The 20,245-nt window shown below is 34.7% G+C and overlaps 1 protein-coding gene across 7 annotated transcripts in view; it reads right to left on the bottom strand.

The window, feature by feature from the left end:
- Nucleotides 1-20,245, bottom strand: part of LOC138697644 (spondin-1-like) — a 741,699-nt gene that overhangs the window by 494,389 nt on the left and 227,065 nt on the right. For 6 of the 7 annotated variants that reach the window (XR_011331591.1, XR_011331590.1, XM_069823071.1 and 3 more), the window contains exons 9-13: nt 16,570-16,738; nt 12,353-12,590; nt 8,197-8,452; nt 6,315-6,485; nt 696-803 (exon numbers count right to left, since the gene is read on the bottom strand). Coding sequence is in view for 5 of the 7 variants with exons in the window: in XM_069823071.1 (XP_069679172.1) it covers nt 696-803; nt 6,315-6,485; nt 8,197-8,452; nt 12,353-12,590; nt 16,570-16,738 (942 nt within the window). In the remaining 2 variants the exon portion in view is untranslated. The remainder of the gene's footprint in view (nt 1-695; nt 804-6,314; nt 6,486-8,196; nt 8,453-12,352; nt 12,591-16,569; nt 16,739-20,245) is intronic. The other variant, XM_069823073.1, reaches the window with a different exon arrangement.

The following is a 20,245-nucleotide window of genomic DNA, read 5'->3' as shown; positions in this document are numbered from 1 at the left end:
TGTGCTCTACATGGAAAAAGTAATTTTGAAGCATTCATTTATAACAATAAATTAATACATCCAATAACTAAAATAACTTCTATCCTTGATGAGTCAAATGGTTCTGCTAGGCTAACGAAATGTCCCCCTGAAATTATTTCCCATTTGCCTGAAACGTGTATTATAGATTTGTTGGTTACACTTTATTCTGGGGAGCTCTTCAATTAAAGAATCAGGACTTACAGTGCAAATGGTAAAAGTGTAACTAAATGAATCTGTAGAAGCAATGAATAGTGATAAATATAAAAATAAACTTAGAAAGAACGATAAAATGGAATTGCGAGGAAGATCGAGAAGAAAATGTGAAAACTGTACACTAGAGAAGACAAGACCTGTCCTGTGACAATACCATGTACCGTGGCTGTATCACCAATGTACATACAGGGAAGATAGGGTTTAGTTTGAGATGGACTTCCGTGTCTGAAGATTCGTATAATATTAACCATCATGAAATAAAATCTCTTTATGAAAGCTCATTCTTTCGCTTCTTGCAGAGCTTACATGACAGGTCCCGCCTCCTCGGCTATATAACCTATAATCACAGACGTAATATAATGCTAGCTAATCAATTTCAATACTCCTACAAAAAAAAAGACCTATCCGTATTCTAAACCTTGAGACATAAAATGTAGTATACACAAATACAAACATAATACCACAGTTCTGATCCAGTCTTCCAGATCCTTGCAGATTATACGAGATAACTCCCGATAAAGAAACTCCATATTGTTGCAGTCGAGCAGTTCTGTTTGCCCGCAGGTCCTCTTCAAGAGTGTAGCATGCGTAAGAACAGGGAGCCAATATAACTTAATAAGAGAGATTAAAAAATTCTAAAATAAGACTTTCAAATAAATCTATTCAGAATATCACAGCTCCATTACATTATATTTTATTTTGCTACAAAGAATTTTATTATGAAAAACAGATGAGTGATAGAATTAACAAAGTTTCCGCATATTCATACATTCCACTTAGTTGATAAACTGTTTGTGCTTGTAAATTAAATTAATATACTTACTATATATACAACTGTATATATTCCTGTACAATTTTTTACTTGTTCCACATCTCAAAGCTAGAATGCTGATATAAGAACTATTAAATACAATAAATTAAATGAAATTAAAAAGTTGTAAAATCAATGGACAATATCGTAGCAACTGTGCACTAAGTAAGAGTCTGAATTATAAAGATCTTAATAATAAAAAAATTATGGTTTATTTAACGACACTCGCAACTGCAGAGGTTATATCAGCATCGCCAGTGTGCTGGAATTTTTTGTCCCGCAGAAGTTCCTTTACATGCCAGTAAATCTACTGACATGATCCTTTCGCATTTAAACACAATTAAATGCCATCGAACCCGCAACCTCGAGCATAGAAGGCCAGCACTATACCAAGTACGTTACCGAATTGATGATATTTATTCCTGTTTTCCTCAATTTTAAATACAAAACATATACTAGTACAGTAGAATCTCGATTATCCGACACCCTATTAACGGATTATCCGACTGTCTTTCGCTCGCTCTTTTTTTCCTTTTTTTTTATTATTTGCTACAGAAACATATGGAGTACTACTGTACGTTATATTAGTACGTTTTTTTTTCTAGAGTGTGTTATTAGCCTACAAGCCCTTACACTTCCAGTTTGGTCTACTGTTCGTACTGCCAAACTGTGCAATTTCTATATAAAATATATTGCATGAGTGTTAAAAGAAAACTTTTGTGACAAGTATCGAAAAATGCATATAATTGAATGATTTGGGGAAAGAGAAACTGTGGCTCATCTCGCATCAGAATACGAGATTGATGTTACAACTGTGCGCGATTTAATAAAGTATAGAGTATGTAAATCTATGTATAACATGAAACCTCTACTATTCCTATCTTCCCACTTACAGCCATCACAAGGAATTTCTTTGCCCCTTAAAAACACGTCCTTGACAACCGAACTTAAATTAGTGAACTTCTGATCCACTACCTAGCATGTTAAACACAAGATTACGGAGTAAATTACGAAACTTCAAGTATTATTCACTTCATTTACGAAAATATTTTACGGTACGGATTATCCGATTTTTTCGATTAATCGTTCAGTTCATCCCCTTCATTACCACGGATAATAGAGGTTCTACTGTATATAAAATGAAATGTAGTCATTACATACACGTCCGACAATAAGTTTTCGAACTCATCCTAGAAAAAGTATTACATATACCTCATTGCTGAATATCACTAATGCCCTTAGGAAGCTATGCACTGATGCCAGCGCCTAATAGATGTCTAGAATGTAATCAAAATATCTTCCTTTTAATATTTCCTCTATCTTCGGATAAAGAGAATAGTCACTGGAAGCCAGATCAGGTGAGTAAGTAAAATGTTCCACTACATTTACTTGTAAAAAACTCTCTTACAGATGTGTCGTGCTCTGACATTCTCGCAACGGAAGGCAACAACAACAATGAATGCCACACATCGACACGAACACAGCTGTGTGTTAAGGTTATAAAACCTTAATGAGCTGTCTGTGCGGTGCTGCCAACGTAAGCACACTGTGTGAAGTTCGCAAACTTGTTCTATCTTGTGAGCAGTGACGTCGCCAGGATCAGAGCAAGGGGGGTGTGGATGGGGTGCGAGATTTAAAAATGGGGTGCGAGCTGTAAAAATGTGGTACATAAAAAATCCAAAATGTTCTTTCATGCACTTGCGCGCATACTATACATCTGTTTATCATCATCATCATCCTTCACGAATTAGGCCTCTGTAGACCTGTTTCGGCCCCATCTAGCAGTCTTCTTAAAGGTCTTCCTGGTCGACGATGTCCTCTAGGTTTATACTGCATCATAATTTTTGGGATTCTTGAATTTTCCATTCTTCTTACATGATCTAGCCAATTGAATTTGTATCTGGTGATTTTTTCTTCTACTGACTCTACTTCTAATTGTTCTAAAATTTCTTCATTCCTTTTCGGTCTAAAAGAGTATATCCTGCTGTCCTCCTCAAAAATTTCATTTCCGTTGCTTTGATTCTGTTCACGTCTTTTTTCTTTAATGACCAAATCTCGCTTCCGTATAAAAGGGTGGGTAATGCTAGTGTATTATATATTTTTATTCTTGTAGATTTTTGTACTAATTTAGCTTTTAATGCATTGTTTATTATTCCTAGAATTTGTTCCCGTGGTCCACCCTGTTTCTACCAAAGAGGAAATGGCGACTGAGTCACAGCGGTATAACTGTTTCATCAAATGCAGAGGAAATGCTGCATTACAAGCCTGTCCAGAGGCTAAAAGTGGCAGCCCCACTACTGGACTACCTAATGATAAGGCTAGTAACCTATCTTAGGGAAAATTACATTACTTTCAAGCCTCAAACAAGCAGTATAAGGACAGATATCTGTTTATTAATATTATTATTATAATTAATATTATTATTATTATAATTAATATTATTATTATTCTTATTATTATTATTATTATTATTATTATTATTATTATTATTATTATTATTATTATTATTATTATTATTGCTCATCACATCCATTACGATACACTATGGGACGTAGTTGTTTTTTCACATCCAAGAAATTGTTTGTTTGTTTTTGTTCTTCAAAATAATCTATGCCTAGTATTTTGTTAATAAATTGCCCTTTGGGGTGCGGACAGGGGTGCTCCGATTTTTATGGGGTGCTTGCGCACCCTTTCGCACCCCCCTAGCGACGTCCCTGCTTGTGAGAAAGTGGATTTTAGGAGTCGCTACGAAGCATAGAAGTTTTGTATAAAAAAAAACACATGAACACATATTAGTTTTCTACACATACACTACAATGTTATTTGTAAGTACTTACTACAAAATGGAACATTATACACAACTAAATCTAGTGAACTAACAATATTTAGAACGATTTTTAGAAGTCTGTATGGCAATTACTAGGCCAAAGAAGTAGATTTTTTTGGTGTCAGGGTGTCTCTACCTGAACTCTTTCACTAATAACAGTAAGTATTGTTTTTATTCTTCGTCTGTGGTCTGCAGTTTGTTGCGTTCTTTCACCAATGCCATTCCCTGCGGTGCAATTGTAATATCGTTAACAACCATCATGTAATGGACAATTTCTCTAATTGTCTCGTAACCATAATCGTTCTCTCAAATCTTATTGTTTTTCTGTACAAACTCAGATGAAATATCATCTGATTGTGAAAATTCTAAATGTGCTGCTTGATACAAAATCAGGATGTGATGAAGCATGTTCGAATCATCGTTAAGGTAAGTTCTAATTTCATTTTGAAATATCACAATTGTAACAACTGATGGCCATGGAATAGTATAATAGTGAGACCTAAAGAAAAAGAAGAGGATGCAGAGAGGTGGGAGGTAGCAAAGGAAGGAGTAAAGAAAAATCGAAAGTGGAAGTACAAAAATTAATCTTAGTCCGTTAAATTTACTACAAAAACGAATAATTAAAATTTGTTTGAAAAAACGTTTCGATTATCCAACCAAATTAATTTATTCTGAATTTAATGTATTTAATATTGAACAAATTTATAAGTATACGCTGTTAAAATTTTATCATAAAAATCGTAATAAGTTTGTATTAAAGACACATAATTATGACACAAGACGAAATATTAATTCAACATTAGTAGAACCTAAATGTCTCACATCTGCTGGTCTAAAGCATAGCATTAATTTTGGCCCTCGGATTAGAAACGTGTTAATATCTTCAATTTGATTAAATAAATTTATAGCCTATGTGTATGAATTAATCAACCTATATTATATTTGTATTCTATAATTTTGAAATATATTGTGACAGCGACGTGAGATTCGAACTCACGACCAGCGTCCCGCAAGAGAGAAGATCGCGCGGAGCACTTTGGAATGGCGCGCGGCTGAGAGGGGAGAGGGCCAACGCGGCGAGAGAGTGGAGAGAGTGTGCGCGCGCATCTTCTGCTTGCCTAGAGAGGCCGAGAAATCCGTCGAAATGGAAGACTCGCGAATTCGAACTTTCGAGGCTACGTCGCTGTGGTTATAAATTACGGACGCGAAGGAACGACAGCAGAGTTTTCAGTTGATTAGTCAGCCAGTCAGTGAGAAAGCCAGAGCAAGCAAGCCAGACTTGTGTGCCGGAGTTCGACTCGAGTGTGCGTCCGCATCTGCGTCAGCATCCGAAGGCCTGAGTTCGAGTGCAGTGGACCGCAGTTGGAGGGACCTGAGTTCGAGTGCAGTGGATCGCAGTTGGAGGGACCCGAGTTCGAGTACAGTGAACTGTCTCTGAAGGTCTGTGGTTCGAGATACTGTGAACTCGAGTGACTGAGATAGAAGAACTGTGAACTGAGAACTGGTAGTTCTGATTTGTAAATAGTACTGTGTAAATATTAGTTAAGATTAACAGTTCGTTGTTGTGCGTAATAGTCCAAGTAAGTTGTCATTGTCGTCGGTGGAGTGCTATAACGAATACTGTGTTGAGTGAAGATCCAATTGTTGACGAGAGCGTTTAAGGTGGATTGTAGAAAGGAATTATTGTGGCGAATAAATTACATTGTTGTTACTAATAAAATTCACAATATATATATATATATATATATATATATATATATATATATATATATATATATATATAGTCCTACTTTTCACGTGAGATATTATTCTTCTCTAGTGTTAATATTATATTATATAATTCCATTGCCGCTGTAATTTAAGTTTTAGTTCCTATTTTATTTTACTTATTTATTTTTATTTTTTTTTTTTTCTATATTTCTCTTATATTAATATTGTATTATATAATTTCTGTAACTGTAATTTTAATTTTATTTCCTATTTTATTTTATTTTATATTCTCTTATAGGCCTATTGAACTGCAACCGAACACGAGCGCTCCTCATTAGGTCTCAAATTTTGTTAATACTACTGTATCTCCTTTTTTATATTGATTGTATTATTTTATTTCTATTTCTCTTGTTTGTTTGTAATTATATTCTTTATTCTGTATATTTAAATTTAAATAAATAAATCTAGTAGCTACAATTTTCAACGATCTATTGTCCGCCTCCTACAGTTACATCTCTTTATTCCGACCCCTAATTCTCTCTTTTCCCTCGTCCAAATGCTTCAAGTGCCGAAATCTGGGCAGGCCCAGCAGAAGTGGTTCAACTGTTACACAATGTAATTTCAAATTAACATTGTACGTACTGTGCACGCATTTTTGCAGACTATTTTTCATTAATGATAACTAATTTTAGTCAGAAATCAGATTATGGTTATTGCTTTCAAATACAATACCTTTATAATTCTTGCATACACTTTCGCAATGCTCCAGTGTTAAGAAATTGTTTTTATTCCCACGACAGCCTGAGTAGGTGAACTCCACACAGCCTTCCTCTTGAGAATCGAAATACCACCGACTGTTATTTCCAGTACACGAGCCTTCTTCTTTTGGTAACTGACATATTTCTGTGGACATAGAAATTAATATATGTAACTAACTTATATTGCGACAGAAAACCTGAAAAAGTACAAGTCTCCAGGTATTGATCAAATTCCAGCAGAATTAATACAAGAGGGTGGAAGCATATTATCTAGCGAAATTTATAAACTTGTACTTGCAATTTGGGAAAAGGAAATTGTACCAGAACAATGGAAGGAGTCCATAATCGTACCTATTTTTAAGAAGGGGGACAAGACTAACTGTAGTAACTTTCGAGGAATATCACTTTTGTTGACGTTGTACAAAATTTTGTCGAATATCCTTTTGAGAAGATTAACTCCATACGTAGATGAAATTATTGGGGATCATCAGTGTGGTTTCAGGCGTAATAGATCGACTATTGATCAGATTTTCTGTATTCGACAGATATTGGAGAAAAAATGGGAGTATAAGGGTACAGTACATCAGTTATTCATAGATTTCAAAAAGGCGTATGACTCAGTTAAGAGAGAAGTTTTATATAATATTCTTATTGAATTTGGTATTCCCAAGAAACTAGTTCGATTAATTAAAATGTGTCTTAGTGAAACTTACACCAGAGTCCGTATAGGCCAGTTTCTATCTGATGCTTTTCCAATTCAGTGCGGGCTAAAGCAGGGAGATGCACTATCACCTTTACTTTTTAACTTCGCTCTAGAATATTCCAATAGGAAAGTTCAGGATAATACAGAGGGTTTGGAATTGAATGGGTTACATAGCTTCTTGTCTATGCGGATGATGTGAATATGTTAGGAGAAAATCCACAAACTATTAGGGAAAACGCAGAAATTCTACTTGAAGCAAGTAAAGACATAGGGTTGGAAGTAAATCCCGAAAAGACTAAGTATATGATTATGTCTCGTGATCAGAATATTGTACGAAATGGAACTATAAAAGTTGGAGACTTATACTTCGAAGAGGTGGAAAAATTAAAATATCTTGGAGCAACAGTAACAAATATAAATGACACTCAGGAGGAAATTAAACGCAGAATAAATATGGGAAATGCCTGTTATAATTCGGTTGAGAAGCTTTTGTCATTTAGCCTGCTGTCAAAAAATCTGAAAGTTAGAATTTATAAAACAGTTATATTACCGGTTGTTCTGTATGGCTGTGAAACTTGGACTCTCACTTTGAGGAACAGAGATTGAGGGTTTTTGAGAATAAGGTTCTTAGGAAAATATTTGGGGCTAAAAGGGATGAAGTTACAGGAGAATGGAAAAAGTTACACAACACAGAGCTGCACGCATTGTATCCTTCACCTGACATAATTAGGAACATTAAATCCAGACGTTTGAGATGGGCAGGGCATGTAGCACGTATGGGCGAATCCAGAAATGCATATAGAGTGTTAGTTGGGAGGCCAGAGGGGAAAAGACCTTTGGGGAGGCCAAGACGTAGATGGGAAGATAATATTATAATGGATTTGAGGGAGATGGGATACGATGATAGAGACTGGATTAATCTTGCTCAGGATAGGGACCAATGGCGGGCTTATGTGAGGGTGGCAATGAACCTCCGGGTTCCTTAAAAACCAGTAAGTAAGTAAGTAACTAACTTATTATTCCCTGCTTCATTTATTGTTCAGAGCTCCAGGCAACCATTATGAATTTTTAAGCAATAAATGACATGCAAATCTAGCTTTCAGGTAAAGCTCCCTGTGAAATTATTCAATAAATGACAATTTGTAAAACTGACCCTTTGCCATGGACGCTGTAATCTCACACGAAGGAATCGGGGCAATGCAATCAACTTCCTCAAAAATTTTTGCATCAGCACAATCCTCCATACTTAGTGGATTGTTGTAACCATCGTACAAGTGTTCATAAATTCTTTCTGTTTCTTCATTATAAGCCACTGGCAGACGTGTTCGAAGGCGCTTTCCCTTTCCACAAGTCACACTGCAAGGACTCCAACTAGACCATCCTGTTACTGGGCAGTTTGGCGCGCCTTCCTGAAATGTAGAACATGAACATGTCAATGATGGCCTTAAGGGTATATGTATGTGAACGACCACAAATATTATCAGAAAATGCAGGCTCTAAATTTCTAGAATTTTATAAGAAAATGAACTCGAAATTGGACAAAAATTACAAGGTACCACAACAAAACTTATTAGAACTCAAATATCTTATAAAAGTATAAAAAGGTTACTAATAAGATTTTTCAAACCAGTTTTATCAAAGTATGAAAAAAAAACAAAAAAACAAAAAAAATCTGTAGTTACATCATTTGGTAACCATAACATTGTTATGGTCTCTCTGACATCTTTAATATTTTTCCTGCATGTAATAAACACTTATTTCTAAAAAGTAGACTACTCTCAGACATGTAGAGTCGTTTATTTTAATACAATTAATTTTTTATTTGCCCTATACAAACTATATTAAAATTTACTTAATGTTTCGTGGCCTAATTTTTCTATTTTCAAAGAAATTGGCATTATTGTACTCTACCTTTCGGATAAATGCATGTTAAATCAGTGTAAAAAATTTCAGAAATCTATCTGTAATGGTTGTGGAGTTATGAAATAATATGTTTGAAAATTTTCAAATTTTGGAAAATTTAATTTAAAGTAAAAAGTGGATTCTAAAAAATATTATTAGTAACCTTTTTTTTATACTTTTATCAGATATTTAAGTTCTAATAAGTCTTGTTGTGGTACCTTGTAATTTTTGTCCAACTGTGAGTTCATTTCCTTATAAAATTTTAGGAATTTAGAGCCTGCATTTTCTGATAATATTTGTCATTCACGTACATATACCCTTAACTCTGCCAGAATAAATAAATACCAGTTCTAAATACTTTATCTAAATTTACTTTACTTGGCATTTTGAAATGATTGCCTATATATTACCCACATGAGCTGCATTAACACCAACGCAGTCCCACTATATTTTTCACTGCTTATGATTCATGGAGTCCCTCAGTGTAAAATTCTCCGGAGGTAAAATAGTCCCTCAATCGGATCTCCAGGTAGGGACTGCACTGAGAGATGCCAAGAATCGTACTAAAGTAGTTTTTGGAACACCAAAAGTCACACCATCCAGTCAATCAGAGGCAAGTTTAATATTGAAAAGAACCATATAACGAGACACCCCAACTCTGGCTACTAGCAACAGGCTTCTATAATGAACACCGATCAAAATACCCCTCATTTTTCGTGAAAAACAACTGAATAGACTACAGTGGACTTATGTTGTATTGTATTGTATTGTATTTATTAACATTGCATGGTATTCATACATGCTTACAGCTAGAATATGGAACAAGTAAAAAAACTTAATACTATTATAAAATCTTAATTTATAGTCACAGTCTAGATGAAATATATACAGACGAGATTTACAATATAGTCTACTAGTACAACACAAAGTTTTAGTATCAATTTCATGAAGTGTTATTGAATGTCATGAATTCACCTACAGAATAGAAGGCTTGAGAAATTAGGTACTTCTTTAATTTGGCCCTAAATAATTTTATGTTTTGAGTTTCATTTTTTATATCGATAGGGAGGCTGTTAAAAATTTTTACTGCCATATAACGCACTCCTTTTTGATAGCACGATAGACTTGCCGATGGAGTATGAAAGTCATTTTTTGACGTGTATTTATGCTATGAACTGTTGAATTAGTTACAAAGTTTTCACGATTACATAAGAGGAAGATTATTAATGAAAAGATATACTGACAAGCCATGGGCATTATTTGTAGTTTTTTTAAAATAGTCCTACACGATTCCCTAGATTTGGCACCTACTATTATTCTAATTACTCTTTTTTGTAATAGAAATATATTGTTACTATCTGTGGAATTTCCCCAGAATATTATTCCAAAACTCATTACCGAGTGGAAGTATGCAAAGTATATTGTTTTTAAGGTATTGATATTTACTATCTTTTGCATAGATCTAATAGCAAAACAAGCTGAATTTAGTTTGGGGTAATTTCTTTAATATGATTTTTCCAATTTAACACATTATCGATTTTTAAGCCAAGAAATTTGGTTGTTGTTGTTTCTAATAGGGATCTATTATTAATTATTGCGCTATTGCTGTCATCAAACAGCTGGATACATTAAGAAGATTGAATGATATAATAATCCTCCTTTACAAGAAAGTAAATAACAACAGGTTGTCTTCTCATCCCCAATGAACACTGTTTCTATGTATAGACGGAGTGATCAGTAAGCCTGGACCAGTGATAAGAAATTCCTGGAAACTTTGCCATTGGGAATATTTTCGGGAATATTTCCTGAAAAATTTCCAGTCACCAAGATGGAAAAGATTGCTAAAATTAAGTGGTATTATTGAAATCACGCTGAAAATTGTGTCAACTACAGACTTTTTTCATATGTGAAATATAGGATACCATTAAATATCAATACAGAGATCATCTTTCTTCCATTATTTAATTATTAATTTTTTAACAATTTTACAAAAAAAAATTATTTTTTCAACTGATATGCAATTTTATTGCTATTTCAGACTGGTCTGGATTGAAGGAGTTTTACTGTCATTTTATTTCATCGTACATCCTGATTACATATGTTTAACACTTGTATTACTGATTATTTGTTATAAATAAATAACTTTTTATAACTTTCCTGTGTTAATATTGAACTATTATGGTACTTTATGACTGAAACAAGCTGAAACTAATCAGTAATTAAGATAAATTTTCCTAATATAATAGTTTCAGAATTAACACAGGAATGTTAAAATAGTACATTATGCAACAAGCCTGTAATGGTATTAATTAAGACGCGAGTATGTTTATGAAATGAGCGCAAGCGAGTTTCATAATTTTCATACGAGCATCTTATTACCATTATAGTCAAGTTTCATACGACTTTTTATGCTCGACCATATTTCTAACTTTGAAATTATTCATAAGTATTCATGTTATTCTTATCTGACTGAGGAGCGGAACTGACCTAGTGCAATACCTTGTAAATTGTGAGATGTGCGCAGACGCGAAAGTATTGATTTTTTCCGAGAAACAAATGTCGACATTGACCTTGATATAATCTAGGGAGTAAAATAAACATTAATCTTGATATAACCTTGAAATTGAATTAGATATTGAAAAACGAGATGACAAATTGAATTTATTTGAATATTATTTACAATTAACGCAAATTATTATAGTAACAGAAATATATATATATATATATATATATATATATATATATATATATATATATATTTCTTCCTATAACCATTAGATATAAATATAGAGACATGCCTTGAGGCTTTATGAAACGATCCATTCTTTCATTAAGGTGCATTCTTGTACATAATTCATGTGAATTGTAAGCTTGACCACAATTTTGTATTATAATTTTATTATTGTTTATTGCTTATAAAATATGTATTTTGATGCCAACTATAACCCTAATATACCTCAGGGTGAAATAGGGTTTATTAAACTAGATAATAAAAAAAAACTGACTTTATTTCAAATATAGGTGATTTATTGTGCAATTGGTGAAATGAATTTGCAGGAATGTGCTTTGTGAAAGGCTGGAAGATGACGGTGAATTGATGTTAATTTGTGTGTTGTTTTTTTCGACTGAGTTTAATATTGCATTTGAGATTTCAACAGTTGTCTTTCGATTGCATATCCAAGAATAATCGATACTTGCACTTTCATATTGCTACAATGATAATTTCTGATTGGTGGAACACCTGAACTTTAATGAATAGGTGTACTTTAATGAGGTCCATTAAAGGGCTGCTACCAGGTGTATAATTACTACATTTCGGCATGGTCGAGCATAAAAGTTGTTTATTTAACAATTTTATTTTAAGGCTTTTATAATGTTCTGTCTCTTACAAAAAAAGATGTACTGACCTGGCTGTCTTCTTGGGAATCACATGGTCCCTCCACTCCATAGCATTCATCATTTTGTTCAAGAACGGGTGCGTTGGAATGTGGAGAGCAGCGTTTGTAGGCTTCACGGATCTGATACTTGCGTGTGCGGGTGCGCACTCCTCGTCCACAGCTGACCGAGCAGTTGGACCATTGACTCCACTCTGTCACAGCACATATGGGGTCCAGTGGTATGTCTGTTGATTCATCAGAATTGGGTCTGCAACATCATACGATTTTTTTTTTACAGTTAGTCTATACATCTCATGACATTTCTTGAGCATTGAGTGATGTCAGCGAATGTTAGAATTAAAGTAAGATCAGATGCTCGTGTACAGCGATTACAAATATTGATCTCATCTGATACAACTGATGTGTTGTAGCTAGAATGTAGAAATCAGTGTAAAGCATGTGTAATTTATAAATGATTAGGAAATTTGTGTATGCATTTCGATTAATACTGTAATGAATATTTATGAGTGGAGCTCGGAAGTTGTTGGCCTAAAAAACACAGAAAAATTACCTATGAAATGACCTTAAATTCCTGAAAATATGACATAATTAAAAAAAAAAAAAAATCAAGATTTTAATAATAATAATAATAATAATAATAATAATAACAATAATAATAATAATAATAATAATAATAATAATAATAATAATAATAATAGAGGAACATAGGTTAAGGGTGTTTGAGAATAAGGTGTTTAGGAAACTATTTGGGGCTAAGCGGGATGAAGTTACAGGAGAATGGAGAAAGTTACACAACACAGAACTGCACGCATTGTATTCTTCACCTGACATAATTAGGAACATTAAATCCAGACGTTTGAGATAGGCAGGGCATGTAGCACGTGTGGGCGAATCCAGAAATGCATATAGAGTGTTAGTTGGGAGACCGGAGGGAAAAAGACCTTTAGAGAGACCGAGACGTAGATGGGAGGATAATATTAAAATGGATTTGAGGGAGGTGGGGTATGATGATAGAGACTGGATTAATCTTGCATAGCGGGCTTATGTGAGGGCGGCAATGAACCTTCGGGTTCCTTAAAAGCCATTTGTAAGTAAGTAAGTAAGTAAGTAATAATAATAATAATAATAATAATAATAATAATAATAATAATAACTAACAATATAATTATCATTATTATTAAGCCTATTATTATTATTATTATTATTATTATTATTATTATTATTATTATTATTATTATTATTATTATTATTGAATGTTTTCGAAATCACGCCAATGCACATTTAAATATCAGAAAGAACTGAAATTCCCAGACATACCTTCTTATTCAGCATTGTAGTAAAGTGCCATCGCCATTCGTAGGATCTCAGGTTTAAATGATTGCCAATTGCTTTGCTTTTGGCATTTTTACGTCTTCGCTTGTGTGATACAATATGCTGACTACGGGCACTGCAGCTGCAGTATTTATTCTGTTACATTGAATTTGGGGAAGCACGTAACCAGGAATCAAGGCTGATACATCCATAAGAAAAATTCCTGTATGACGCGATCGAATTTCATAAGCAATATGCAGTAACCGTGTTAGACGTGGGTACACAGTCCTCACATAGCCAGTACATGATCAACATCTAAAGAAAGCACATCCATAACAACGATCTTAGGCACCTGATTCACATCTTGCCACATAAATCATTACATATTCAGTATTGGATTTTGATTATTTATCCTGTGAATGAACAGCAACAAAACAAACGCACACCACCAAGTCAACAATAAACAACTAAAACCCAATATATTGGCATAAAGATTATCAAAATAATCTGCATAAGCATTTACGACAGGCTATGAAGCATACACTATGTTATATATTAGATAGATGTGCATTACTAAAGTATGGAAACATGAATAAAACATGTAATAAAATATTGTAATTGCATATCTTCATATGTATACATAATATAATATAACATATAGTTAGCTCACTTTTATATTTTAGCCTTATTTTTTAGCCTCACAATATTATCTCATTAATAACCTAGCCTACATGTGATGACTTGCTAAGTATATCTATTGTACACTATATGTACATTTTAAATGTTGACATTAGGGGCACCCATATTTGAATATTAGAATATTATGTGTATCATAATTATATTAATTTTAACAGATTTTATCCCCGTATGCCATTAAACATGTGTTGTATGTGTAGAGAATGTAGAGAGTAATGATATTGCAAAATTGATTGTTCGTATCCGAAGATGTTGACACTGTTCAAAGAAAACGTTTATGCGTCTTGTAACTTATTATGTAAAGGTTAACACCTAAAACATACACAACAGTAAAGTCAATGACTGAAACAATAAACTTTCAATATATATATATAGACTTTTCTGAAAATCTACATAAAATGAATTGCAAAATATGCAATAAGTTTTCGAATATGGACTACGAATACACCAGTAAAAAAAAGTCCATTCAAAAGCAGGAAAGAGCAAAAATGCAACAAAAAGTAGAACATTTCCTTAAAAAAAAAAAAAAAAAAAAGACCAATAGATAATAAAAGACCGAAAAAAAAAGCAAAATAAAAGTAGACTATATTGGTTCGTGTTGAAGTGAAAAGAGTTTCTATTGCATCCTGCATTGTCTGTGATGTCTCAGAAAAAAAGATGATATTTCATCAACTTCCGAGCTCTATTTATGACACAATAATTGAAAATAGAAGTCCCTAACTTCTAAACAAAACATTTAAAAAATAATAAATTGTACTGGATTATAAACGATAAGGTAAGACTGTTAGCAGAGTATTGCTTTTACTTAAACAACTATGATTCTTAATAATGATGTAAAATTATGTTCTTATCTTCAACGAATTTTAAGAATGATTATTACTAACTTAATCTTGGTTGCTTCCCTGCTTCAGAAGCCATGCTATGCTAATGGTTGATCATTTGATCTCATAATACTATAAAAAAAAAGTATTTATAGCTAAGGTAAAAGCACCCCTTTTTACTCCCTCCATAGAGGAGCATGGGAGATATGAAAGTAGAGCTTGAAATACGGTGGTGTGAACAGTACCAAGCTCCGTCCACCTTTTACTCCGGTCCACCGGTACTCAATTTCACAGGTGGTTGAGTGAACATCGGGGCCATTCTTGATGTTTTGGCAACAAGAAACATCTCACCACCAGGGAATGAACCCGAGATCTTCCAGTCTATAGCCAGTTGCCTATCAACTCATTTATTCATCCAGTCTAAGGTTTTTCCGTGGTTTTCCTAAGGCACTAAGACAAATGTCGGGATGAGCCCTAAAAGAAATGGGCCACGGACCTGCATTCATATCCCCATGACCCCTTTACTTATTCTAAATTAATTAATAATTACATCTATCATAATTCATAAATCAATCGACCTATTACCTAAAAGCCAAATTGGCTAGTCTCTTATATTGAGACAACTCATCCTGCCTAAGGTATTTCCGTGGTTTTCTTAAGGCATTAAGACAAATGTCGGGATGAGCCCTAAGAGAAATGGGCCACGCACCTATATGCCCTTCCCCATAAGTTCCCCTTTTTTCTAACAAACAACTTAATGCCCTAGCTCAGAGTCTATAAAATTATGAAATACATGTGCATACATGCGAAAGGACAGGGAACCTTTCAATTTGCAGATTCAGAATTCACGGCGTCTCTCCTGGCGGTCTTCACCTGCCTTGTCATCGAACAACAGATGACAGAGTCTTCTCGACTCCTCCTGCACTGCGAAATGACACAGTTCATTTCAATGTGCAGATTACACCAGCCATCTCCTCCTCATCCCGTCCCGTGATCATTTTGATCACTTTTCCGTGCCCCTCGCGTATGTGGTACCTAAGAGGTTACGTCCATTTTCGGTTTTCCCCTTCAAAATTTTCTAGAGCTCCTTCAGTGGAGCAGCGTAACCCGGAGTGAGACTAGTGGCCAACAGGCTTGGAGCTCACATATTTAGTTTCTTGCAGCCCCGAACCCCTTGCAAGGACGCGATTGCGTACCTTTTTAATTTGTCCTCCCAATTCACCTCTTTCAATTCAATTTAATTAAAAACTCAGTTATCCGGCCGCTAAAAGCCTGTGTTTGTGGAAATAATCTTTTCGTTTGCAATTCAGGCTTAATAATAATTAATTCAGTTTTATGTAATGCGAACAATATTGTCTGACCCTCAACATAACAATAAAATAAACAATTTCTACATACCCACACGTCTCTTTCTCAGCTGTGCAAGCGTAGCGGGCTGTCAACCTGGTGGTGCAAGGCTTGATCTGGGCTCTCATGGGATTCACAAAGAACCTTTGCTTATGCTTCACTCCATTGCCACAAGTCACAGAGCACGAACTCCACTGAGTCCACTCAGTCACTTCACAGTCTGTTATAAAATTAGCACATTTTACTCCAGGACTTAATCTTGGTTTCAATTTAAATCAATTTTAGTTACATGGCATGCTCTCAGGATAATCACAAGTTATATTGTATTTTTTTTATTGTATTTATACTCGCTTTAACATCTCTGCAATAAGTGAAAGTCTCAGGAATCTTCTATGCCACATCAATAAATTTAAGAATGCAGTTATATTGTCAGACTCCAAAGCAGCTATTCTATCAATAGTCTCTAAACACACACCTTCATCTCAAACAGCAGAAATAACTAAAATGCTCTCTCAATTAATATCACTCAAGAAAAGAATTGTATTCCAATGGATATCATCCCATTGTGGAATCCTGGGAAACGAGAATGTGGATGCTTTAGCAAAGAAGGGCAGCACTGCTACTTACAGACCTGTTACTAAATCTACATATTACTCTGTGAAAAGATTTATTAAATCTACATACTTGGACTTCAACAAACAAAATTTCATAACACAATCTCAAGGGAAAAAATGGAACTCTCTGCATCATAATCCACAGTTAATTCCCGATTTACCACGAAAATCGTCTGTAGCTGCATTTAGATTGGCAACAGGCCATGATTGTTTGGCCAAACACCTGCATAGAATTGGAATATATCAGTCCCCTAACTGTCCATTGTGCAACTCAAACCAAGAAATGGATTCGGAACACCTCAAAATCTGTGCTTCAGTGGCTGGCCATGATAATATCTTTGAAAAATATTGGAGTGCAAGAGGTCAAATGACTTTATTGTCAAACGCCTGGCATTAGAAAATAACAACAACAACAACATCTCTGGTCACATCATGAGTAAATCTTTTGGATGAAATCCGAAGGCCTGTGTACTATTGTTGAGACTGGTTCTATTGTTGTAAACTAGATGGCGTCAGTAGATATATTACTGATTTGTTATGAATATGATGTTGGTGATGAATGAGGCTGGTGATATTCAGGGATGTTGTGGCTCGAATTTCCTGACATTTGCCTTATGGTTGAGGGAAAACTCTGTAAAAATTCAACCAGGAAATTCAAGCCGACTGGGAATCGAAGCTGGGCCCTCTACGTAAGAGACCAGCATGCTGACCCCTACACCACAAAGGTGGTCAATATATTGTATTTTTACAGTCAAGGAGCAGAGAAACTACACAGAATGAAAACAAAGTTTCCATTTTATCTGCTATATTTTTTCTGGGGTAAAAAGTCCCTCCGGAAACATACCTGAAACTCTGAAAGAAATGCTGAATAGCATAAAGAACTTGCTCTATCAAAGCAAATCTCTTCGAGAAAAAATCTAAGGATTTCCATGTAAGTTAACCACATCCAGTAAGTCAGGCCACATTCAGTGCCTTCCATTCTTGACCTTATAAGTTATAGTCGCGACGCTGTTATTCCCAGCGTGACTCCTCCTCTTTGCTTACGTCTTAGGAAGTGACGGCTCTATAAAGTCTAGGTAGGTAGTATCGTTCACCATTTTTGTTCTTTCGTTGCTGAGCTACCATACGAGGAATCTATTTGCCACACCGTTAAACATTATCATGTCGTAGCTCCTATGATAATAAATCGAACACACTATAATTCAGCAAATAATTGAGCGGCAAATAACGTCCTCGTGTGCTTTCTGCGAACGCCAACGAAAGAGCCAAAATGGCGGACGATTATATTAAGTATTTATCGAGCCTTAAGAAATGAATAACGCCTTCTTCAGCGAATCACAAGACGCATACGTTTAAATGTAGCCAACCTGCAACGCGATTGGCTGCCGGAAATTAGAGCGACGGGACTATAACTGACTTTGTATCTGGAGTTTGTACCACGCAGTTCAATGCCATTGACTGTAGGTCTACCATGGAACAGTGATCCTTTCTATGAGACTATTACAAAGTCATCATAGCACAGAGTACCAAAATTCTCAATGAAAACTAATTTGGTCTCCGAAAATTATTTCTGTATTCATTTTTCAATGTATTCACTAGTGTTTGTCTTGGGATGGAATACAAGTGTACAGCTTCTCGTTGACCAAGTTTTCCAGTGTTTATATTATCTAGTGCCTGCTATGGTGTTTTAATGGAATACCTTGCCTTTATTGCATACTGTCTTTCCCCTGGAGAATCCTTTTGACCTGCTGTCATCTAAAAATTTCAACGCATTATGAAAATCTAAGACAAGTGTAAAAATTAGAATAGTAGTTGAATACATAAGGTCAAAGAAATTTCATTAATAAGCCAACTATGTGGTGGGACTTCGTAAAAAAATTAATTCTTCAATATAAACTTAAAGTGTGTCGGTAGTAGATCTATAGTCCTGTCGCTCTAATTTCCGGCAGCCAATCGCGTTGCAGGTCGGCTACATTTAAACATGTGCATCTTGTGATTCGCTGATTCATTTCTTAAGGCTCGATAAATACTTAATATAACCGCCCGCCATTTTAGCTCTTTCGTTGGCGTTCGCAGAAAGCACACGAAGACGTTATTTGCCGCTCAATTATTTGCTGAATTACATTGTGTTTGATTTATTAACATAGGAGCTACGACATGATCATGTTTAACGGTGTGGCAAATAGATTCTTCGTATGGTAGCTCGGTAACGTAAGAACAAAAATGGCGAACGATACTACCTACCTAGACTATATAGAGCTTTCACTTTCTAAGACGTAAGCAAAGAGGCGGAGTCATGCCGGAAATAACAGCGTCGGGACTATAGTAGTTATATTTTATATTAGTTTTACGTAATAATTGTCTCATGTTATTTAATAAACAAATTAATAATTATGTTATAATCAAATTTAAATGCTTATAATAGAATCAATGTTATCATGAAAACTTTGTAGTGGTAAAAAATAATCCTGAAATAGAACCAAAACAGCACTGTGAGATTGAATTTATAATTTACAAAACATAGGATTATGTATGTCACAAGGTTATTAATGCATTAACATTTACAATAATTGTAACAGTAAGATAAAATTATATATACAGGGTGTATCAGAAATACGGCTATACGTTTGATTGCATCGTGTGATGACAGTATTATTGTTACAGGAAATATGATATTACTGTTGCAAAGGCAATTCTTCAAATAACAACAATACCACATCACAAGAATGCTGAGTTTACGTCAATAGTCAAGATGGCACTGAACACGCAACAGCAAATTACAGTTGCAGCATGGACAATAATGCACGGTAATGATTGTGAGGCTGCAAGACTGACGAGACGAGATTTTGACATAGCACTGCAGCTGTCGACTGTGGATAAGTGGAGAAAACGACTGTTCGCAACGGGAAGCATCTAGAAAAGAAAACCTTCTGGAAGGCCTCACAGTAGTACAGATGCTGCAATAACAGGAAGGATTCTGGAAGCGTTCAACACTAGTCCACAAAAATCGACCAGCCAAGCTGCACGTGAGCTTGATATCAGTCATGCCAGTGTGCTTCGTGCTTTGAAACGTGACAAGTACCATCCATTCAAATCTATTCATGTCCACGAAC

Source organism: Periplaneta americana, chromosome 4 (assembly GCF_040183065.1).
Source record: "Periplaneta americana isolate PAMFEO1 chromosome 4, P.americana_PAMFEO1_priV1, whole genome shotgun sequence".
NCBI lineage: Eukaryota > Metazoa > Arthropoda > Insecta > Blattodea > Blattidae > Periplaneta > Periplaneta americana.
The sequence above is the reverse complement of the archived record's forward strand: the minus strand, read 5'-3'. Positions and strand labels throughout refer to the sequence as shown.